The sequence below is a fragment of the Arvicanthis niloticus genome, chromosome 13 (genome assembly GCF_011762505.2).
Source record: "Arvicanthis niloticus isolate mArvNil1 chromosome 13, mArvNil1.pat.X, whole genome shotgun sequence".
Classification (NCBI taxonomy): domain Eukaryota; kingdom Metazoa; phylum Chordata; class Mammalia; order Rodentia; family Muridae; genus Arvicanthis; species Arvicanthis niloticus.
This window is the reverse complement of record NC_047670.1, coordinates 42,294,610-42,319,640: the sequence shown is the minus strand read 5'-3', so window position 1 is coordinate 42,319,640 and position 25,031 is coordinate 42,294,610. Positions and strand designations below refer to the sequence as shown.

At 38.1% G+C, this 25,031-nt stretch overlaps 1 protein-coding gene across 9 annotated transcripts in view; it reads left to right on the top strand.

Annotated features, from left to right (window-relative positions):
• Dnaaf11 (dynein axonemal assembly factor 11) overlaps positions 1-25,031 on the top strand; it is a 104,500-nt gene that overhangs the window by 45,557 nt on the left and 33,912 nt on the right. For all 9 annotated transcript variants that reach the window (XR_013103313.1, XR_013103314.1, XM_076911422.1 and 6 more), the window contains 2 exons: positions 1,775-1,844; positions 2,838-2,933. Coding sequence is in view for 7 of the 9 variants with exons in the window: in XM_076911422.1 (XP_076767537.1) it covers positions 1,775-1,844; positions 2,838-2,933 (166 nt within the window). In the remaining 2 variants the exon portion in view is untranslated. The remainder of the gene's footprint in view (positions 1-1,774; positions 1,845-2,837; positions 2,934-25,031) is intronic.

Here is a 25,031-nt window from a genome sequence, read left to right as displayed (position 1 = left end):
GCTTATTACTCCCCCACATGTTAGAATTCCCTTCCTTTATATGGCTACATAATATTTCATGGTGTGGATATTCTACATACTGTTTATTATTATTTTTGTAATTTATGAGTGTTTGTATTCCTTCTACTTTGGCTGTACAGAGTGGTAGTTAATCTTAGATGCTCTCCTTTTTCACACCATGCTCTTGCCCACCATCTACTCCATTCTCTGCCTACTCACGGCTTGCCCCATCCTGCCTTTGAAGGAAACTCCATCTTTCCCTCTCTGGTTTCATCTCTTCTGTTCTTATAGCTCTCTAGCCTCCATTTCTGTTTTCTTTTTCTTTCAAGGGAGGGTTAAGTATTCATGGTTCCACCCTTTTCAGTCTGTCTCATATTTTTTAGGTTATTTCTGAACTTTTAATTGTACTAAAATTCCTTGCTATCTGTGTCAGCACATGAGACTATAGATGAAGTTCAACCCATGCATCATGGATTATCTGGTCTTTGTTCAAAAACACTTACGGAATGTCTCCTCTGCAACAGGCATGTGGAGACTGTCACCCACATATTCCAGATACCCAAGGCTCTCGTTTATCTATACCCCTGGCAGGGGACACAGGCACTAAGCAGTCAGACTCCTCCTCATTAGTAACCACAGAGGGAGAAAGGCTATGTGTAGAAAAATGAACTAGAAAGAGAGCTCAGGGATACAGAATGCCAGTGTGGGGCTGGTGGTTGACAGCATTGGGTAGCCAGTGAACCTTGTTGACCTGAGCAATGGAAACAGGGAGATGAGAAGTAGTTTGCTCTATAAAGAACTGGTAGAAAAGAAAAAAAAAAAAAACAGACAGAGGAACATCTTGAAGACAGAAGCAGGTAAACACATGAGAAGCGTGAGCATGGTGGAGAACTGTCTTCTTGTTAGTATTTTGACTTAAAAGCTGAAGATATAATACTTAATTAACATGAACAGTCTAAAGGCCACAACTCGAGTGCCTTCAGAGCACTTCAGAGGGCAGAGTGTTTCTTCATCGTTCAGAGAAAGAAACAAGCTGAGAGGAGTTCAGAAATGTGGTCTAATGGCTTGAAGCAGAAATCCGTGGAGTGAATTTCTCAGAAGCCTCTCTGACCCTAAAGCCCACTTGCCCCCTGGATGACCCTCCCTGTCTTAAAATTTGTGATTTTTTGAATCACTGCCCCATTTTCATACATTCAAAATCAGTTTTTAAGATGTAGCTACTTGGCAAACTTATTTTAATGTGTGAAATCTGGAGGGCCTTGGGTGGCTGCCATTCCTGTTCAGTAGCTTGTTCCTTCTGGGGAAAGAAACTGCCCTTCCAGCAGCATTGGTGCCGTACAGCTGTGCAACAGCTGCAGGGCATCGGAGGCATCCACAAAAGCAGAGCCCGTGGCTGTTGGCCCAGAGTGTGGTGGATTCAGCATTCCCTGCTGCTGAAATCCTGGGGGCTTAAAATAAAATATTCATGGAAGAACATGACAAGCCATTTTTTCTTTTGCAAACCTCTGGCATTTCAGACCTAATATATTTTTGGGCTAGGGGCAATCAATGCCAAGTATACTTGTATGTCTAAAAATGAAATTGCTGATATATTGAATTTCCTCTGGACTAGGAGTACTTTAAGGCTAGTATTTAAATGTCTACAGTTTAGTGTGGGCATTTAAAACTTTCTCCATCTAAAGTGGTCTTAAAAGCACACTTTCATGTTTTTACTTTTTTGAGCGGAATGGTTTTTTTTGGACAATTACAAGATGTGGTATGCTTGATTTTGAAGGTACATGGATACCTCTTTAATTGAGGTTGATGTGCAGCCAACCTATGTCCGAGTAATGGTCAAAGGAAAGGTAGGCATACCTGTGGGATATTGCCATTTTAAAAGATAAGTCTTGACCTAAGCCATGTGGTCCCAGTTTTTTTTTTTTTTCTTTTCTTATTGGATATTTTATTTACATTTCAGATGTGATCCTCTTTCTCCACTTCCTTCCCACCCAGAAGTCCCCTATCCCATCTCCCCTCCTCCTGCTTCTATGAAAATATGCCCCCACCCAGCCACCCACTCCCACCTCCCCACTTCCACCTCCCCACTCCCACCTCCCCACCCACAAATTCCCCTACACTGGGGCATCCAGCCTTCACTAGACCAAGGACTTCCTCTTCCACCTATGCCCAACAATGCTATCTTCCCCTACATATACAGCTGGTGGTCCCATTTTTTTAAACCTAATTGAAAAAACTAGAAACCCAGACAATGTGCTGTTTGTTGGGCATGTTCTTTCATACCACAGGATGGTATGCAGTAGACATGGCTGCTACTTCCAGTATCTCAGGAACATGAGTGCCTAAAACCTGCACCTCCTGGGTTGTCGTTTTTAACAAGTTCATCACATAGCTGCAATGTTCAAGTGAATGACTATTCTAAATGGTCACTCAGTTCATTCATGAAAACTCTGGTTTTATCATTTAAAAAAAAAGATTTTTTTTTCTGATTCTGATCATGCATTTGGGCTAGCTCAGAGAAACATTAAAATGGAAATATATTGATGCTTTATCTATAAATGATTTTTCCACCCTAGGTGGACACATGAACACTTCACAGATTGTGGCTGGTGAATACTCTTTAGATTGTACATAATACCAGCTAACACAGTTCATGTATATAAAGAGTAGTTTTAGAATATTTTAATATTTTATAATTTTAATTATAATTCTAGTAATTTTAATGCATCTAAATGGTTTTCTTAATGTAACATGTGTGTTATGAATTTGTAACAAAAACAGCCTTTGAGGTGGGCTTTTGTAATATGCCTCTGTTCCCTACACTTCCTTCTCATTTCCAGCCATTTCAGCTTGCCCTTTCTACAGAGGTCCAGCCTGACAGCAGCTCTGCTAAAAGGTCTCAGACAACAGGACATTTGCTGATCTGCATGCCCAAGGTAGGAAATGGCATTTGGACAAACTTCACATCTGAGTGTGTTGGTTTCTGAAAGAGTGTGATTTGTGGTATCAATGACTTCTGATCAGGGTGACATTACTTGAGAGAAGCAGAAATACTCTCACAACTGCTCACATACAAGGACAAAGGCTCTGAGAAGAAAGTGCTGAGAAGAAACACTGGAGTGTGCCTGGGGCCCAAGGTGACTCATCCTTCTAAACTTGACCAGCTCTGCAGACCAGATTCTAGATAGCTCATCGAGAGATAGATCACATGGTTCTTCTAAGTGAGACCGATCCTGATCATCCTGTCTACTGCCTGGAAGTCTAGCTGGCCTGGGTGCCCTAAAAATACTGGATTTCTAAGCATTCAGCTTAATAGTTTTGTAACTTTTGGAAACTTACCAACACCTCTAGGCTTCTAGGTTTTATAATTTTTAAGAATTGTAAATGTGAACAGAACTCACAATATTGATAGCATTCCATGATATTAATAATATAATTTTTATAATTCAATATACATATTAATTTTCCTTAAACTTTATTCATTTGGAGGAAAACAGTTGATTCACTTTTTGTACTTTCATATGGTATTGGGTGATGTTGATTCTGTTCAGAATATTTATTGAATATCTCTCTACTATCGGCTGCTGGCTTAAAGATGAATATGAAACTTTAGATCTTTACTGATTCTAATGGGGAGACATGGTTATAAGTATATAACTTTGCCACAGTGTGAGAAGAATTCATGGAAACATGTGGTAGAAAAATTGGGGTTACATGAATAGTTTGATACAGAAGAGGTGAGTGACCAATTTTGAAAGGACAATTGACTGTGGTTCATGGAATACAGAACAAGTAAATATCAAGAAGACAAGAAGACAGTATGGGACTGGAAAGCAAGTCTCTGTGTCTGCAGCAGAGGACAAATGTCAGAGAGTAGAAGACCAGAAGGCATACAGAAGAGAATACATCACTGACCTCAGACTCTTGATGTAATTCTTTATTGTGGATACATTTGAAAAACCAGAGGCAGCTCCTCGATAAATCCAGGTTGAATAACATTTCCACCTTGATTTTATTCTTCAACATGATGGGTACATACTAGTATTCAGCCAGATACTGCTCCAGGTACTAAATAAACTAAGAGAATACAAACAAACAAAGATTATTTTAGATTGAGCTCAGCCCTGTGCTGAAGATATGTGAGAGAATAAGATTAAGAGGTTTGACTGAAGGCATGTGACTAGTCCTTTTAGATGGAAGGATCAAGAAAGGCACCTATAGAAACATGACTTTTGTGGTGGTTTGGCTAAGAATGGCCCCCATAGATTCATTTATTTGAATGCTTGGTCACCAGGGAGTGTAATTGTTGGAAAAGATTAAAAGGATTATGGGTGTGGTCTTGTTGGAGAAGAGGTAGCTTTGTTGGAGGAAGTGTGTAACTGTAGAGTGGGCTTTGAAGTTTCAAAAACTTACATCAGGTTCTATCTATCTATCTATCTATCTATCTATCTATCTATCTGTCTGGAGCTCAGGAAGTAGGTCTCAGCTACTTCTTCAGTGCCATGCCTGTCAGTGTGACTCATACTTCCTGTCATGTTGATAATGGTCTAAGATGTGTGCGTGTGTGCACATATGTGTGTGTTTGTGTGCAGAGCCCAAAGTGGCCAGAAGAGGGAGTTAGATGTCCTTAAGCTGAACTTATAGGTAACTGTGAGCCATCGTACATGGATTCTGGATACTAAAATCAAGTTCTTTGCAAGAGCAGTATACTCTATTTATTGCTAAGCCATCTTTTCAGTCTCCTGGCCTGATTTAAAGAGGAAATTCTACCTTCTGTGTGGATTAAGAACCAAAAGGTGAAAAAAATGACTCAAAAATAGTGAAGTGAGAAATCTTTGCAGTGAGGGAACATTGTTGGGAGCTGCCAGACAGGTGATGAGTCACCAAATTGAGATTATATTTTGAGGGGAATGCCAAAATGATTCAGGAAAGTCACTGATGCTTTAACTAACAGGCATAATTCTGGTGTCATCTCAGTTGGCAAGGCCTCCAGAAGGATTCGAGGAAGATGGGTTGTAGGCTCACATAGTGATTTTAAGTAACAAATGCCATGGGACATCTAGCTGATATCTCAGATAGGCATTCACATCTATCAGTCTTGAGCTCAGTGGAAAGAACTGGCCAGAAGTTGGAAATTCTGAAGAAAGAGGTGGTAGGTAGAAAATGGGGGTGCTGAAAAGGTTTCTATCAGGGTACAGATGGAGCAGGAAAGAGTTCAGGGTGGAACAATGGGGACAGAACTGCATTTTGAGGTTGAAGAAAGAGCCAGCATGCAGCATTATATAAATAATCAGGGAATTGGGAAGATCAACAAATATCCAAAGTACCGGGAAAGTCTACAGAATAAACCTTTTCAAGAAGGAAGCTGAGTCTGAGGAGGACACATATGTGTTCACTGGACTTGTCAAAATAGAGGCCACCATGGTTACAGTCATCTCAGCCGGGAGAGAGGAAACTGTCAGAATCAGAAGCATGGCAGATACTTCAGACAACTGGTTTTGGAAATGTTGCTCAAAATGGGAATCAAGTGCCAAGCTCGGGACTACCCAGGGATGAAGAGTCAAGGGCGGGCTTTGAGCACATAGATGGTTTATAAATGACTCCTTAAATGTTGACTGGAAATTGAAGATAAAAATACAGTCTGTGCTTCCCTGGTAGATTAAAGTCCTGGAATTTACAACTTCTAAAGACTGGAAGGATTGATTCTGCTTACTTTTAGATTTTGTGCAATTTTCCTTTGATCTCAAAGTTGAACGTCTGGGACAGAGCTTGATACTGTGATAGGCTTAACATAGATGAGAACTCTAAAAAATTTAAAGGAGCCTGACCTTAAAATTTTACTTGTCACTGTGAAATATCCAGATTCCTTATTACAATCTGAGTGAACTAAAGTTTTTTCTGCTGTTTTTTGTAGAATTTCACTTCAAAACTTACTTTAACCATGAAGAAACAATTTTCTCTTTTGGAGGAAAGTAGAAGAGTAGAGAGGCTAAGTCAGGGTCTTTCTCAAATGTCAGGTTACTTTCAGATAAACTTCTCTTATCAGATGAGAACAGGAAGTAACAAGTATCATACTTCTTGCCTACTCCACCCCCACCTCGAATGAAGTAGAAATGATCAGAAATCAAAGATGGAGCGGGAGAACAAAGCCTCTTCAGAATAAGTAGTCCAATTAAATGAAGAGCCATCTAGTTTTGATTAGCCTCAACTTGAAAGATGAAACCAATGTGGTTAAAAGGATGATGCCATTTTACTGACCTCTCCCATTAGACCCCATCCTTGGAGGTAGGGTGTAGAGTTAGCATCTTCAGTACCCCTTAGGTTTCCAGAAGAATAATAGATAAACCAGCAACAGGTTTCCTTTGCCAGGGAAAGAAAGGATAATGGGGAGTGGGTGTCTGCAAGAAGTATATAAATTTGATTAACCCATAAGGCTTCCACAATGATTGAATAGTCCTTCATTTTTCATAGCCAATTTCCCAACAGATTGACCAAAGGTAATAAATTATGTATTTTTATTCTGAGGAAAAAAATAAAAAGTGAAATTTGTTGTCATGCAAGAGAATAACAAACAGTACTGTGAGGATCATGTTGTCCTTGGTGGCTGTAGCAAATTAAAGGCATGTGCCTATATTATATTAACTAGAATGTATCTACAGGGAAATCTGAAAGAACACATAATTACCTCCACACTCATTACAGGCATTTGTGTGATACCATGAGCATCAACACCTGCCCCCATTCCCACTCGTTTATTTGGAGACTTCCAGTGTAACTGACAAGGCGAAGGTGAAACTATAACTGCCATTCTTAAAGGAAAAGCTAGAGACATGACTAGGTACCTTGTTTAGGGTGGCAGGTGATGGAAACAAAAAGTCTCTGTTGTCACTGCTTATGAGTGTTTTAAATAAACACTTCCTCATGTTTGCATTGCCTTTTGTGGTGGTGGTGATTGTTATCATTGTTGTTTTGGGGGTAAGTCTTACTTCTATAACCCAATGAGACTTAAACTCAGAATCATTTTACCCTTTCCTCCTGAGGAATAGGGTTTCTTCTTGTTTTCAAAGGTGCCTAAGTGTTTCATGTAAAAGCATAAAAATCACAACAAATGGCTTATTAAGAGAAGAAGAGAGGTGAGATGAGGCAGGTAGACCATGTAGAGCTGGTTGTGGTTTGTCTTCAGTAATAAACTTAGATAATGTTTTCTTTGAAGGATTGTTTCTTAAAAATCATGTGAAAGGCATCCACATGTAGATAAGTCATCTTCTATCACTGCTAAGAGAAGACACTGAAATCAGACTTCTGAGAATAAACAACCTCTTGCCTAAAGTTAGTCCTTTTTCATTCTTAAGCACATAAACTTGACAAAAATTATTCTTTTTAAAAACCATCAAATGCTAATAAATAAAACTGACTTCATTTAAGTAATGATTAAAGTGAATGCTACTAAAAGCTAACACCTTCATAGTGTTGCTTCTCACTAGAACATTTAAAGTAGTGACCTTGAATCCAGAGGGGTATGTCCTGGGTCTGAATTTGCTGGCTTACCCAGTAGTTGCGTGAGTCGGACCTGCATTATAATTACTAAGGAAAACTCTTTAAATTTTCAAACATATTGTAAGAATAGACCTCAGTATATATCCATGAACAAATTGATTCAATTCATATAGATCTATATCATATCTATTGTATTTTCATACACAGGTATATACACATTTGGCAAGGGATCGATTAACCCAGAGGACATTATGCTAAGTGAGACAAGCCAGGCACAGAAAGAACACACACAAGCTTTCTTCTATGTAGAATGTTTCTGAGAATCAAATACAGAGAATTAGAAAGCAAAATGATGGTGATAAAGGGGATGAGGAGAAATAGGAAGGTATGTGGTGATAAAGTCTAGAGAGTCAATGTACAACACAGGAACTAGCGTTAGGAAATTTGCATATGAGATCTGCAGGCTGTAGTTGCTCTTGCCACAAAGGGTAACTCTGAGATGAGCTCATTTTACTGCGTTGACCTTCTCTCTGTCTACTGTGTGCTATAAGGTCATATAAGCTTTCAATATGCACAGTACATACAATTCATGGATAAAAGGAAACCATACAATTAAAATGCTCTGGCCTTCAAGTAACAGGAAATTCTGACACAAAAAGGTTTGCATAGTTAACAAAAATACATTGCCTAAAAACTTAAAAAAAAAAATCAATTCAGTTGGAGGCAGCATTTCAATTTATTTATAGAACAGTATCATCAGCATATTAAGCAAACTAGGATTCCCAGGAATACTTAGCAAAGTCCTTAATATACTACTTAGGTAGCCTAAGTGAAATTGTGTGTTTATCGGGAGTTGATATCTGTAGACCTGTCTGTGGTATATTTGTAGAGAACACCATGCTTCCTTGCTTGATTGGGCCTGGATTGTCAATGACCATAACATTGATTTGTGGAAATTCGGTGATAAAATTTGTGTCCATTTTTCCAAGGATACAAAATTTTCATTGAGTCCACAACACTATATTTTTTTTTAGTATGTAGGAATTGAATGCAGGGCTTGGTACGTACATGCTAAGCAATTGCTCCCCCATTGAATCAAACACCCCAACTCCTTTTTCTACTTTTTTACACTGAGGCAGAGCCTCACTAAGTTTCCTTGTCTGTCCTTGAACTCACTGTGTAGCTCAGAAAAGCTTTGAACTTGCAGTCCTTCTGGCTCAGCCTCCTGAGTTGCTCCAATGTAGAACTGTGCTGTCAGGGATGGCCAACTATGTATTAGACACTACATTTCAGTATTTTTATTATGCCAAAATGATATTTTTCTTTTTTCATATTCAAAGAATCCCAGATCTGTACAGAGTGCTGACCAGTAGGTACATTGCACGAGTTTAAGTCTCGTCCCATCACATAAATCAAAGCTAAATTTTTTGTTCCTAACATCAATGGGAGCTTCTAGATCCCAGGTCCTAGATCAGATTCTTCATCCTGGCTTGGCTGTCAGAGCCATCTGGAAATGTCCCACACCAGCTACACAGTCTGTGCTACTTACATAAGCTACTCTGGTTTGCAGATGTTCAGGTTACAACCCTGTGCACGCTGCCAGACTCCTGTTTCTGTTCTCCATCTTTGTATCTTCTGTTATGAGCACCATATCTCCAGCATGCTATGTTCTACCATACCGCCTGTGTAATCAAGGGCTGTCATTTGGTTGGACGTGGCTCGGGGGGTTGTAGGTGATGAGTCCTTCTGGCTGTTCACAAAAGCAGCATCAGGCAGTGGACAATAGAGTGGAAAATTTATTTCTCAGGCTTCTGTGGCATGTCCACTGCTCAGTGAGATTTCTTCCAGGCTTGTAGAACTCTTTGTTCAACAGTCTTTGCTTTGGGAGTGATGGATAAAGAATCTCAGTCATCAGGGTCCATGCCTTTATCACATTGGATATATCTAGTCAAGACTGATGTTGTCATCTGTCCAGAAGAGTTCACTCTTCTTCTATGGAAGACTTGGAGATTCATTTTCAGCACAGCAGCAGCCTGAATGACCACTTTATGCTAAATGTGGACCAGACCATGTCAAGTTCCCTACTTCACTCAGAGTTAAAATCCAAGTTCCCTGCTATCTCTCCCTTCCCATACCCCTTCCTGCACCTCATTTTCTACCATTCTCCCTCACATCTACTGACATCATTGGATTCCTTGCTTTTTCACAACTATGACAAATATCCTTTTGGGAGTGGGTCTGGGTTTTGCTACCTCAGCTTGTCTCAAAAGTTGTTCTTCAAGTTTCTTCTCAAACATCTTTTGATCAAGGAAGTGGCTCCTGATCCCCTTTGCCTACATTCTTTGTATCTCGCTCTGCTGTTTTTTTCCTGAGAGATTTTATGGCCCAGAAGTTGATTTCTCTGTGGCTTTTCCTCAGCAAAAATATAAGCCTCTAGAGAACAAAGGGTTTCATCTTTTCCAGACTGTCCTGTGACTGTGGCCTAAAATAAAACCTGGTTAGGAATATATGTATATATGTATATGTTCATGTATATTTGTGTATGTGTGTGTATTTGAATGAGTAAATACAGTAACTGAATTTGAATATTTAAAACATTCATCCTCTAATTACCAAGTATCTCCAGCTACTTCACAGTTTTTCCATTTGTATTATTCAGATTATGTTTAGAATAAGCCTATCAGATTCTGCCTCCAAAGCAAGGCTACTCTAATTTCTGTTGCTGTCCATGTAGTCAAACTGGAATCCAATGGTTAAAGGCACAGGCTATGGAGCTAGAGAACTGGAGTCAAATCTTCTTACTTTTACTTGGCATCTGTGTTACCTCTGGTGAATCAACTCTTCTATGCCTCTAATGCATCATGTATAAAGTAATCATAATAGTTTAGGCCTCAAAAAGTTGTAAGCATGATGTATGACATTATTGATAAAAAAACAAAAGCAACTGAGCAGTGTTTAGGATATAATACATATTTGTATTAAGACATACATAATTATAATTAATATTGTTTGTTACTATTAATATTGTATTGAAATATCAGTTCATATTGTTTTGTAATCATTATCTGTTTTAGTTAGGGCTTTACTGCTGTGAAGAGACACAATGATTATAGCAACTCTTATAAAGGCAAACATTTGATTGGAGCTGGCTTACATTTTCAGAGATTTAGTCCATTATTCATCAGGGTGGGAAGCATGGCATCTTGCAGGCAGGCATGGTGTTGATGGAAGCCAAAAGTTCTACATCTTGATCTGAAGGCAGCAAGAGGAGACTTTGTGCTACACTAGATACAGCTTGAAAATAGGAGATCTCAAAGCACAACCTCACAGTGATATACTTCCTCTAACAAGGCCACACCTACTCCAAAAAGACCATATTTCCTAACAGTGACACTCTCTATGGTTAAGCATTCAAATACAGGGATCTATGGGAACCATACCCTATTCAAACTCCCATATTATCTTAGTCACTTCCCTGCAATTATAATAGAATACCTATTGATGGGTAAGTTTGACACATAACTATAATTCTAGAAGAACATACAGTGTAATGCAAAAATCTGACAAGGATCTCCTGGCTAGATCCCAACATATACATGAAGTGGTGTGGAGGGTTCACGGGATTGGAGACAGAGAGGGATGCACACATTACCACGTGTTAAGAATCAGCAATAAAGTGAAGAGGTTTCTGGCCTGCCCATTTATAACAGACTACTACCCTTGGAAACAAATCTACTTCATAAGGCTTGCATGATCCCTTCACAGAGGGTCTTCCCCAGTCACCTTCCAGAAAGCCCACTTCTTAAAGGCCTTACTACTTTCCATATCATTACAGTGGACAATATGCTTTGATAGGGACAACGATGTCTAAGCCATGACAATTTTTGAGATTGAGCTGAGTTTGTAGATTTTACACTGACAAATGGGTATATTTACATTATTAAAACCTGAAATATAATAACATGCTCCTCTGTTGTAACACTTATGCTCCCCCAGAAGGTTTTGTCTTGTACTTATTTTCTCTATATAGTCATTGCACATTTGTAAGTTTGTTTACAGATATATAATTTTTATTGCTATTTGGAATGAGGCTATTCTTCACATTACCTAAGAACTTATGCTTGTCCTTCAGCCTATTCTTTGGATGTGTCACTAAACCCAGTAATACGTATATGATAGTTTCTTTACTATTTTTCCTGGGGACATTGGGTATGTGATCTTACCATGGTCTAGCTTAACAAGATTTAACTGAATTTTTGCATGCACTGAGAGGGCTTGCTCATGGGAATCAGGATGGACTGATTCATTAGCTAACCTCCCATCTAGATTCTCAATTGACAAGTTACAGGAACACTCCTTGCTTCATGATTTCCTTTGGGATTTCCTTCAGAATAATTAACTGAGATTAAGGAAGTCGCTGTTGGAGCTGAAAAGCAGACTGCCTTTCCATTTTGGTTGGAGAACATGTAATTTGACTCAGACACAGGAGATGAAGGTCAGGTATTAAAGCCAACAGAACAGACCATAATTGTGTAAAAACCCAGACAACTTTCCTTCATATTAGTCAGGCATGTTTTCCACTCAAATATGTAAGTTATGTATATTTGATGCTCACTCTGACTGTTATGTGAACCTGGAGTGCCCCTAGCCCTCTCCCTAGGTTTGACTATTACATCCACAGTCCTGTTTTTATATTTCTTATTTTGAACTCATTCGAGAAGCTTCAATGCCTGAAAAATGGAAACATGGAAAGATTATCTCCACCTACTTTGGCCCTCTTAGTCTCTTTCTGGTTGTACAAACCTGTAGTCTTTTTAACTCCTTTCCTCCAAGGAGGACTAGATCCTATTTCCACTCACATTCCAAACAGTGATTTTTTTTCCCTCTCTTTGGCAATTCTATTTCGCTGTAAGGTTTCATTGAAGTTTGTTTATCTGGATCTTATACTAAAAAAAAAAAAAATGTTGGAAATACCTCCTTTCTAAAACCAAAAAGAAAAGACAATGAAAAACACCCTCACCTGTGTTTATTGCTCAGATATGATTTAATATGACTCTTAAAATGACCATCTTTTCTTTATATACTGTATTTTCATGAATTAAATGTGTTTTCTATGCTAGTTAATTCTAAATGTCAACTTGACACAACTGAAAAGTCATCTGGAAAGAAAGCCTTATTGGGGAATTATGTAAATCAGGTTGGCCCATGAGCATATCTGTTGGGGACTATATTGATTGTTAATTGATAAAGGATAATCCAGCCTACCATAGGCAGCATCATTCCCTAAGCAGAAGTACTGAATAATATAAAAAAGGAGAAAGCTAGTTGAGAGTAATCAAGCAAGCAAAGACATTCTGTCTTACCTATTGACTGGAATGTGAGATGACTAGCTTCTTGTATTCCTGCCTTGATTTACTTGAAATTATAGAAAATAAATTAAAATTGCAAGCCAAATAAACCTTATTTACATTGCTTTTTGCCCTAGCATCATTTTATCACAGCAATGGAAATGAAATTAGAAAATTATTTTACATTTCCATGTATATATATATATATACATATATATATATATACACATATATATGTATATATATATACACATATATATGTATATATATATTACCTTCTGATTACTTTCATATTATACCCTCTATTAACTACCCAATCTTATCAACAATCTTCCACTTATAATTTTTATTTACCTTTTGTTTTGTGACCCCAATAGATGTAATTAACTAGGACCATCTTGTCTTGTGACCACATGTATGGAACTATCCTGTGGAGCCTGATGGACTTATTAGCATGGATAAATCTGAAGTTAATAGCCCCAGAATCCATTAGTAACCAAATAGTAGAGCAGGGAGAGATGTTGCTTCATAAGCCCTTCCCCTATCATTCATTAGCTATTGGTAGGTACAGTACTGTGACTTACCACTACATGAAAGTCCAGCTGCTGTAAGTTCATGATTGAATGTCTGTGTCACGCATAGAAAATAGCACCCTACTGCCCTTCTCCCTTTCTTCTGTCTCTTGAGTCCTTTTGCCCCATCTTCTGTGTTAGTTCTGTGACAGTAGACTGGATGGCATAAATATTTGGGGCTAATCATTCAGTTGTACCTTATTCTTAGCACACTAAGCAGCCAAGATCCTCTGTATTAGGACCATTCACCATAAAGAGACAATTTTCTGATTAACCCAAGAATAGCCATTATAGTTTGATACAATGTCCATTTAGCTAAATGATGGTATTTGGTTCCCCTCTAGGGCCTATGGCCTCCACAAACATGGGTTTTACCAGGATTACAAGCCTGACATGAATTCCCTTCAGCAAAGTGTTCTTTGATTCCAGTAAGAGAGCTGTTGTTTGCTGCCTTGAGCGTTGAACCATTATTGAAACAGTGGACATATCTTGCCTGGGTTAGAACTGTAGTTCATAGGAGCACTGATACCTTTTCTCCCCCAGTATCAGCATTATGAAAGCTAATAATAAAGGAAGTTTTTGGCTCAGTTCTGGATTGGCTTCTCTATATTTTGAACAAGATGTATGGTGTCTTTAGCAGTACAGTCTTACCTTATTCTAGTGGATAACCAAGAGGAATGACAAGAGTTACATCTAAAGATCCCATGCCCAATAAAAAAAAAACAACTCAAACAAACAACATATCCAATGATGTGGAGGGAGCTGTTTAATAACCCATGGCTTCAAGGGTAGTGCAATCAATCAAATAAGATTAACTCTTCTAAATTTTTGTTTCAATTTATATTATTAATTGGCCTACAAATAATAGGTTTCTCTGTATCTTTTAAAATATAACCTTTATTTAAATACATTCTTCTCCCCATATTGTTTCAAACCCCCATACTTGATTAATCTCTTCTACCTCCAGTGCCTTTGGTCCATCTACCTAACTTCACTGTCTTAAGGCATTCATCATCAAATAGCCCCTTTTTGTTTTCCTGGCTTCTACAGGAGCTCCAGGTTTAACATACCTAAAGAGTTGAAGCAAGGATCCTCAAAGAACACATGGCATTTGTTTTTCTGGGTCTAGATAACCTCACTTGGTGGATTTTTAAAAATAGTTCCCTCCTTTGGCCTTCAAATTTCACCTTTACTTATAGTTGAATAAAATTCCACTGTGTATACCTAGCACATTTTCATTATTCATTCATCCACTGATGGACATCTAGGCTGATTACATTTCTTAGCTGTTATTCATAGAACAACAATGAATGTGGATAAGCAAGTATTTTTGTAGTAGGGTATAGAGTCCTTTGGGTATATGCCCAGAAGTGATATAGATGAGCTGCATGATGGTTTTATTTTTAGCGTTTGAAAAACCACCACACTGAATTCTATAATCACTGGAGCAGTGAACAAAGGTTCTTCTTTGCCACATTCACGCCATCATTGCTGTCACTTGATTTCTTCATGTCTTTTCTTCATTCTTTCAAACCAACTCCTGTAAGACGTCATCTCCCCAATTCCCTTCTTCTGAAACCTCTGAGTTTTGCAATCATCTCTACTATTATCTCCTGTGACCATCTCACACCCTCTGCCCATCCGACATTTGTGCAGAGATTTGTTTGTTTGTTTTTGTTTTTTCATCAAACATCCCTCTCCTTTATTTTCATTATGTCACTCTCATGAGATGTCTCCCCATGTCACTAGATGATTCTGGTCCCTGAATGTATTTGGACAGTATAAATTAGATGCTTCTTTTTCATACAAAGGCCAGAAAGTGGGAATGTTCAATTTAGTTCTGGGACAGGTTTTGTTCTCTATATTCAGTGTATGTATGATCTCATGACTTTAAAAGTCATAAAAACTCCATCATCTGATAATTTTCAGTGAATACAAAAGAGAAGCAATCATTGTGAGGAAAGTTAAAATCTTAATAGAATCGGTAACTAAGGATATAATAAACAATTTATGTCCACTGATCCAGAGGGAAGGCTGAAGAAAAACTTTGCATTTATTAATTACACAGAAAACTTCTGAAAATCATATCTAGTCAGTAATGTTGCTTTCATAAATGACCTCCCAGCTTGAGTTGTTATTCTGAAGAATTATAATTTCAAATCAAAACAAGAAATAAGCTATTCCTTAGGAGGTATTGTGGACTGACATTATAGTATCTTAAAATGGTCCTCAGATGGGCCTTGAATGTGAAGAAAGGGAATCTGATATAAATGGTACCTGCAAATGGAGATGTACTCTAGAAAGATTATGATGGGCAGATAATAAACACATGGTCTTTTATGATGACTCAACTTACATTTTTCTCTTTCACAGTGATGAGAAATAGATGTATATTCAGTTGAAGTCATTCTTTAATTATACACACACATATGTGTGTATGTATTCATATATATGTGTGTATGTGTGTGTGTGTGTGTGTGTGTGTGTGTGTGTATTCTCTTGCAATGCAATGATAATAGGTCCCAATTAGTTACATAATCATAATGGCAAACAACTGAGACTCTCTATACTATACTAAGAAACTATGATGTTCAGTAGGTCATGAACTAAGTGCATTTTCAACTGGGTACACTGTTAATTTCCAATGGTTTTATCAGGACATAGATTCATGTGAAGTTGAAAAATATTAATCTACCTCAAACGAGTATCCATCACACAGAGGTAACCCAGACACTCACAGATACACTAGAAATCCAATGAGCTTTTTGAATCTGGTCAGGCCAATTTTTTTTGTTTTATTTTTCTTCCTTGTGATGACACTGAGAGTTTCATGGTCACTGTAGTTATTAAATTGTAGGCCATAGACTTTTAAACACATTTTAAAATTTGACTCTCCTAGGAGCTGAATATTGGATACTTGAATATAGCAGTTTATTTGAGGAGTAAACAGGGATGTTTGTCAGGAATTAGAGAAGGGAAGGAACCTGTAAACAGTTCCACATTAGACCAACAACCCTTGTAGAAAATTATAGGATGTTGTACAAAACACATGTATCAGGTCAGTTCTACCTGAGAGCAATGGAACTAGTGTGTCTGTAAACTGGCTGTTTAAATCTACCAGCTCTTGAAGACTACTACCTCGATTAAGATGGGAGTTATATGATAAGCTCCCAAGCCTTCAGACATGCTGGTATCATAGTCCATGCAGTCCTGAGCTGTTTTAGGAAAGAGACCAAAGCCCCAGTGATGCAAACAACAGTAATGTTGCTAGAGGACAGTAAAAGTTTAACAGTAAACTGTTAGAGGACAGTGAAAGTTTAAAGGGTATGGTTAGGACATTGACACTGATGCTAATTAAAGTAGGATGAAAAAGTCAACCTCGAAATGTCTTATAAGAAACCAGAAACTAAAATGATGAAAAAGGTCCCTGCTGTTTACTACCCTGAGACCCTGATTCTTAGGGTTTTCTCTGTGTGAGACTGAAGTATGCGTGAACTCCAGGCTGGTTGTTTGCTAAAATTATTATTTAACATTAAGGATACCATTGTCAATAGGTACATTGTCAATAGGCACAGCAACCCATGTGTACTTAGATGCCTATTGGATGGACAAAGGGTTAAATCTCAGAATGTTGTTCTTGTCTGTGGCTCAAAGCTGCCTTGAACACTTTGAAACCATTTTCCACGGCAATGATTACAAAACAACTCAGTGTCTATCCTTACTTGTTAGTTGTGCATGTCCCTTTATCACTAAGGTCCAGTTTCCTGGGCAACCAGAGTGGCATCCGAGTCATGTGGCTCTGATGTTCATCATTCTTTCCCACTTCATGAGCTCCTGAAAAATATTCTATTGTTCTGCCTATTTCTCTTTCTCTGCCTCCCTCCTGTTTTCTCCAGCTAAGGTTTCACAGTTTCTCAATGCTAGTCTCTCAAATTTGGTCATTTAATTGCCTCAGTTCAATATACTGACCTTGATCTTTTATCTGTCTGTAAGCCTTTCCTGGCCAGCCCTCTCATTATTTGGAAGAGTATTTTGTCTATTTATCATCTAACTATATCACATTGCCATCAGAAGTTTGCTGGGGGTGGGTTTACTCTATTCAGATAGAGATTATACACAGCAAAGGCACAGCTCCCTTAGTGTTAATACCCTGAGTTCTATATCTCCAAATCATGACAGTTCCGACTCACAAACCTAGAAATATGCAGCGCTAGGCTCTGAGAAATTGAGGCCCACTGCCATGGGCTTTAGAAGCCTTGTGTCTATCTAGGTGCTCAGATTAGAGCAAGCTCTAGATTTTCAAAATTTTTTTTTATGGTTCTAAGACTGGGATAATCCAAAGCTCATTGCTCTAAGTTTTCAAAGTCAGACACATATAGCTATAGATACTTAAGTCAAAAGCTATTGCTTTGAGTTTTGAGTGATAATACGTGAGCACACAACAGCTTATGTTAAAGCACCCAAAGTTTGGGTCTTAGTATCCTTACCTTCTAATTTTTGCCAGCTGTCAGAGACTCTTTTTACTGCTTCCAGAGCAGTCTAGGACTAAAAATATGATTTAGGAGAATCTCCATTGTACTTAACATTGCAACATGAAAGGTGGGGTATATGGGAGAAGCTTCTTGGATTCTTGCATATGAAAGGCTTTCAGTGTCACCCATCACAAGTCTTAAATACTTACGGGTCATAAGTCTTGCATTGCGCCAACCACAGGCTTTTTGCTGTGTCACCAAGGATGTGCTAGTCCTCCATTCCCAAGTGAGAGCAATTGCAAGACAAACAAGGTCATCTTGGAGTCTTCCAAATTAGTACTAGTAGCCTGAAGTGACTGTGGCAGGAGGAAGGCCTGCTGAAGCACAAGTTGCATGTTGGGCAGCAATGGTGGTTGAGAGGCACTAGGAGCTAGAATAAAGTTTCCTGAGAGTGATCATGAATGTGCAAAACAGCCAGACTTCCTAAAGGGGAAAAAAAGAGAGGGCTGCTTAGCCTGACAACTTCCCATTAAAGGTAGACAAGCACAAGGAAAGGACCTGTCAGCTGTCATTTAAGGGAAGGAATAGTCTACTCTTGATTGGTTGGTTTACTCATTGCTAAGCAGGAAAAATTAGAGGGCACTTACAATAAAAGTCTAAGAAATTGCCACTCTTTGTAGTATTTAATAGTGCTAACTCTGTAAGCTCATGCCTTTGAGGAGGGCTGAGTCCCTCTGATCTGTCTCTAGATGAACTGTTTTGAACACATGTCTCATAACTTCTCTGTTGGAACCTTAGTTCTTTAATGTGGATATGGTGGAGGGTGGGTCCTGGAGGGAGGTGTTTAGGTCATAGGGGTGGAACAATCATGAATGGGCTGCTGCCTTTATCTAGGAATGGATTATCTACTGCAGAATGCTGTCCTCTTTTATACACTCAGGCTCCATCTCTCCTTCTAACCTCCACTATGTACAAAGTAGCATGAAACTGTCAACAGATGCATCCTGTAATCTTATCCTTCCTTGCCTGTAGACTATGAAACAAAACAATCTTCTTTCCTCCAAAAATTATTGAGGCTCCAATATTGTTATAATAGCAGAAAAGGGACAAAATTAAGATGCTTATTAAGGTGGTCCTGCCCTGTTGTGTCCAGTCCTCAACTTCCCATCCAGCCCCTCCTGCCCATAAAGTTGTGATCACTAATTAGAAACTCCATCCCAGCAGATTTCTGCCTCAGAAAAGATGCTAATTTCTATGTTGTGTTTATTCCTTGGACACACTGACCAACATGGAATCTTGTTCTAATTAGTTCATTTGCCTCATTCAACTTGAGGGGAATGTGATAGTAACTCCTAGTATAAAGAAAATATTTTTTGTAGTTACTTGGTGTTGCATTAGGCAAAATTAAACCAATATTTTAAAGAAAGCATAAATGACATTTTCTCTCTTTTGATTACTATGTCTTCCTTGTATTGATCCCAAAGAGAAATCTAATAAATTGTCTAATGTTTATAAAAAAAGGGAACAGAGTAATTAGCGATAGATTTCATGTGCTGATCTTTACACATAAAGAAGAGACATCCAACGTAAAAAAAACTAGATGGAGGAGTCACCTGGAACAAGGTTCATGGGAGTTCTGGAGGAAGATAAGCAACCATTGTGGAGGAGACTTTCAGGTATGAGAGATGGGTAAGAAAGAAACTATAAGACCAGGGCACTTTGTGGTGTTGAGGGCTGTGGGTGGCTTTGGACTAGGAACTGGCTAGCCTTCATTGCTCAAAACAAATTGAAACACTCTACCCTCAAAAAGGATCCCAAGGAGAGTTAAAGATACACATTATATGCTATGTTAGAACCACATAGGATCCAGAAAAGCCCATGACCTCCAAGATAAGGTTTAAAGACAGCATGGACTTGATCACTCATACATCTCTATAGCCCCTTATGGGTGTTGTCTCAAAAATAACTGCAGAGTCTGCCAATCTCTTGCCACCATTCCCTTTCCTGGTTGTCTGTCACCAACCTTTAGATAAGCCTTTCACTTCCTCTTTGACCCAGAAGACCTCCATGTGGAAATGAGATCATGACCTTGTGGGTTTTCTCTTCAAGATGCTCTAAGACTGTCCCAGATAACCGTGTTGACCACCTGAAGTACTTTAAGAGAACCTTCATTGTACTTAACATTGCAACCTGAAAGGAAGATTATACTGGAGAGGCCTCTTAGAATAACTACATAAGTTCAAGAAATACATTCTATGTTGCTAGAAATCATGGCCTTGCATGTGAAAGGTGTTCTGTGCCACCTATCAGAAGCCTTAAGTATTTACAGGCCATAAGCCTTGTGTACCAATCACAAACTTTGGGCTGAGCCTGTGGCTTGGATATGTTTTCTCAGCTGCACCTCTGAGACTCCTCTGAGGCATTATTCCCTGATGCTGACCACACTGCAACTCCAACAACATCCTCTGACCTCATATGGCTATTCTACAGGGCAGGCTCTTCTCAGACCCTGATATAATGTATCCATGCTGTGTGAACACCTACCAACACGCACTCACACTGCCATGCATGTAGCCACTTGTATAGCCATGCTTTCTTTCCCCATCACAACTACCCAACTCCTTCTGAAGCTATGTGCCAGGATAATCTTCTCTTCTTTTAGATTGTTTCTGTCACATTCCATTATAGCAGCAAGAAGACTACCTAATATTTGGCCTTTCTATTTGTTGATCTCCATTCCTCCAAGGTCCTTGATGGGTTTGTTTACTCTTTAAAGCCTTCCCTTTATCTCAATATTTCATTAAAACATCATTTTCTAATACCTCCTGTCCCACCATGGCTATTTCCATCACTTTCCTGGTCACCACAGCAACGCTCATGTGTTCCAGAGGTTAAGTATTTGTTTCCTACCAGTCCCCCTCCTGCTATCATATAAGATTATGAGGGCAAAGGATCTTGTCCCTTGTTTCAATGTTCAATTCCGGAGACCTAGAAAGTTGGCTGGATCATAGCAGCAATCTCTACAGATGTTTATTGGATGAGTAAGTGAATGGGTGAGTGAATGAATAACAATGAATTTTTAGAGTTGAAGAGAGGCTGCTTCCATTAAGAGTGTCTCTGTCAAGGGTGTAAAATGATGCTTTCTTTTTAAACACCACCACTGCTCTTGGTGCTTGCCCTAACTTAATAAAATCCTCTTTGATTCTTAGCCTGCAGTACATGATTGGTTTTCCTGGGGAACAGTCAGATAGGGTTGCAAATGCCTAAAGGAAAGAATTTAAAGGAACCTGGATATAGTAATATTTCATCTGCATTTTAAAACACACATCACTGTTTTATATAACTAATGATATTGTTTTTATATGAGTTATTCATAACTTCACATTTAATGATTTTTCTTAGCTGGGGAGGGCAGCTTTGGTCAGAGCTGTATGTTCTCATCCCACTTGCTCTTCAGATCACTTTTTAAAAATTGAGCCTTTCCTTGCTGCAGTTACACACTGACCTGAGATAGGATATACTTAAAATATGTTTGATTGGTGCAAATACATTTTAATCTGTTTAAAGATGTTAATATACCAGTGGTAATTTACATATTTTTCTAATAATGTGAACTAATACCTTTCTTTAAATAGAAAAAGAGTTCTCCTTGAAGAAGTGGTAAATTATTTGCTTTTTTTATCAGTCAGAGTACAGTTAAGGAAATCAGAGTATTAAATGTTTTGTTTAGAAGGCAGTCCTACTTGTCTGGCTCTTATCAGAGAAGCTTCTTCCTTATGTGGATGATCAAGCAGAGATACACAGCTGTACAATGCAGAGAGTGAGGATCTGGAGCACTCAATCCTAAATGGAATGTCTTATCAAACCTTTCCCTTCAGTGCTTAAGGATGTATAATGGAGAGGAGGTAGAAGGATGATATGAGCCAGAGGTGGTAGGGGGATTCCAAAGAAAAAGTTGACTTCCAGACACAACAGTACTTACTGATACACATGACCTCACAGAGACTGGGCTGGTACAAGATGGCATAGGTTTAAACCAGACAAAATCCCAGCCTTGAGAAGACACAAAGCTTCTCTCCTAACCAAGAAGTTATTTACAATTGCTACGTTACCTGTCAGAAAATCGAAAACCAATTTTCTCCAATGGAATATCATCAGCAATACTGCAGAGCAGGCACCATGCTCAGGAGTAGTTGGCCAAGACCAAATAGATTCCACGTTTTTTGTTTGTTTGTTTTGTTTGCAGGAGTTGTTTTTTGTGTGTGGGCTTTTTGTTTCATTTTATTTGACTTATCTTTTTTTCTTACTTTTTTTTTTTTTTGGTTTTTTTGTGTGGTTGGTTGGTTTGATTTTTATTTTTTTGATTTGTTTTTATTGAGAGAGAATGTAAAGTCAGGTGGGTAGGGAGGTGGGAAGAATATGGGATTAGTTTCGAGAGGAGAATATGATTAAAATATATAATATGAAAAATCCAAATAAACACTTTAATATATAAGTGTTTGCTTAAATAAGCACACATTTGTCCTAGGTTAGTAATATATTTGCTAATAATAAAAGTGAGAAATACAGTACAATATAGGGAAATTGAGTTAGATCTAAAACTCAAGCTAGATATCATGGTTTCTGCATGTAATTTCTTATTCTCATCTGAATTAATTTTAGTTTTTTGAATTTTTAAAAAATAAAATATTATTATATCACTCACGTCTGTTTCCTCTAGTTCTTTCCATACCCCCTCAAACTCAATCCCTCTCATAGCCTCTTTTACTTCAATAATAATGTTATATTTATAAGTTAATGCATAAATATATAAATGCAGAAAAGATAATGCTGTGTAAGTGAATACAATAAAAGTTCATTTTACCATGTACAGAAATGTGATAATACGTCCATTACTTTATACAAATAGTATATACTAATCATAACTTTGAAACTCTACTTAATATTTTAGGTCACTTCTTAAAAAATGAAGTATCTAGAGAAAGCATAAAAGGAAAGATAAAAATAAAATCCAGAGATTTTTTTTTAAAAAATCTGAAATTAAAAGATCAAATATATAGATATATGCATACATATAAATATTATAAATGTCTAGGGGAAGCTAATATATACACATAAACACTTACTGCCAAGTGGTAAACAGGAAATTTTGCTTCCATGTTTTAATATGAATAATGCTTCTTTCCAGAAGAGTCAGAGCTTAAATGCTGTACAAGAGAAATATATATATGTGTGTATACACACACACACACACACACACACACACATATATATGTATATATATATAGTAAATGCCAGAAATTATGTAATAAGATGAACTGTTTTACAAGAGAAAAAATTCCTCTGCAGTTGACATAAGGATTGTTAGAAAATAGTTGTCTATTTTAATTGCATGGCTGGGCCTCATTACTAAGCACTATTAATAAAATGTGACTCAACTCACCCAGATTTCCAAGTAATATAATTGGCTTATGTCAAGGCAGATTCACATCTAAAGGATGTAGACAGTTTGGAAGTTTCATGCAGAAAAAAAGTGAAATTATTTACCAGGCAAGGGTGAGGATGTCAAATGTGTATACTTAAGCAAAAATGATGATGAGGGAAGATAAGCAGAACCCATAAATAACTAATAGGGAAGTTATTAATATCAGATGAGGGAATAATTTAGCACGCTTGTCTTTCCAGATGTACAAGGTAAGGTACTAGAATTCAGCAATAGAGAGTTTCTGCAAAATTCTAAAAGAAGTTTACACATTTGAATTATTAATTAGTCAAGTAAAATATTTATTAAACTCAGCTGATATTTGTTAAGCTTATGGCATAGATGAAGTAATTACTGTGGAATTAGGATCTGTGTCTTTCAGGTGTCCCCTCCCTGTTCAGTCCATAGCTGCCATTCTTGTAGATTCAGATGTGTCAAGGAGCAAGTCTGTTTTGAGTAGGCTTAGACTCTTGGGGAGGCTCTTCCCTTCCACTGAGATTTAAAGTTGCTGTGTTGGCTCAAAGACTAGAGTCATGAGTTGTGAGGACTCTGATGGCTTCCCAAATCCTTCCCTTTTCTCATTATACCCAACCCCAGCAGTACCTTCTTCCCTCTATTCATAGATATAACAGGAAGGGACAGGTGTCTCTAGAGGTTTTTACCAACAGTGCTAGCCTGTAGTCATTGTTTATTATGCTGTTCATCCCAGGAATTTTCATTATCATCTAGTATGTGCTGGGCACCTATATTGGATTGTTAGAAATGCAGAGAAAAGATTACTTTCAGAACATACTTAGATTCCCCCCAGGCTATCCTTACAGACAGCCTGCATGGAGGCTGCAACTCGTCTTTGTTCCCATGATACCTTGAGGAGTGATCTTGTTTTCTAGTTGCACTTGGTCCACCCTCAATCATTCTCTCTCTGCTGCTGAAGAACTGCCATCTCTCTAGTGCACTTAGCAGTTTCATAGATAATAGCAATTGTTCTGAATAAACTGCTTGACAAAACACTCCAAAGTGATGACTTTCCCTTGCAAAAACGGTAAAGATGATAGTATAAGAAAGACATATGATCTAGGGGACTAAGGTTAAAACATGAAATAGAAAAATTAGGGTGTCGAAGAACAAATGCAAATACTTTCATTTTTGTTACCCAAATATTTTTATTGCACTTATCCATGCTGATCTGAATATAAATAGGTCAGAGAAAGTAAGCTGATTTTAATTAAAACATGTAAATTACAATACCTTACAGAAATTAACTGCAAAGACAAGTACAGTAAAATGGTATTAAAGAGCTGAGAAAGGTACAGAAAAACATTAAATCAATAAACATTGGTAAGTAGGTGACAGAGGCAACCAGCTGTCATGTAGCTTGCATTCTGAAGTCTAAAGGACATGGGAATCTCTACAGAGTGTATCTAAGCAAAGCCAGCATCACTTCAGCTAAATTCATATCAGTTGACAGAACTTAAAACAAAAGTAGCATTGATTGCAGGCAGAGTCTCTTCATGGCACTTGACCTTCATTGTCTACTTGATGGGGTTTAGAATCACCTGGGAGACACTTTTCTGGGAGCATCTGTGAGGAAGTTACCAAAGAGTTCCAACCGAGGAGAGGCCCGCTGGCAATGCAGGTGGCTTTAGCACTGGGACCAGGGTCC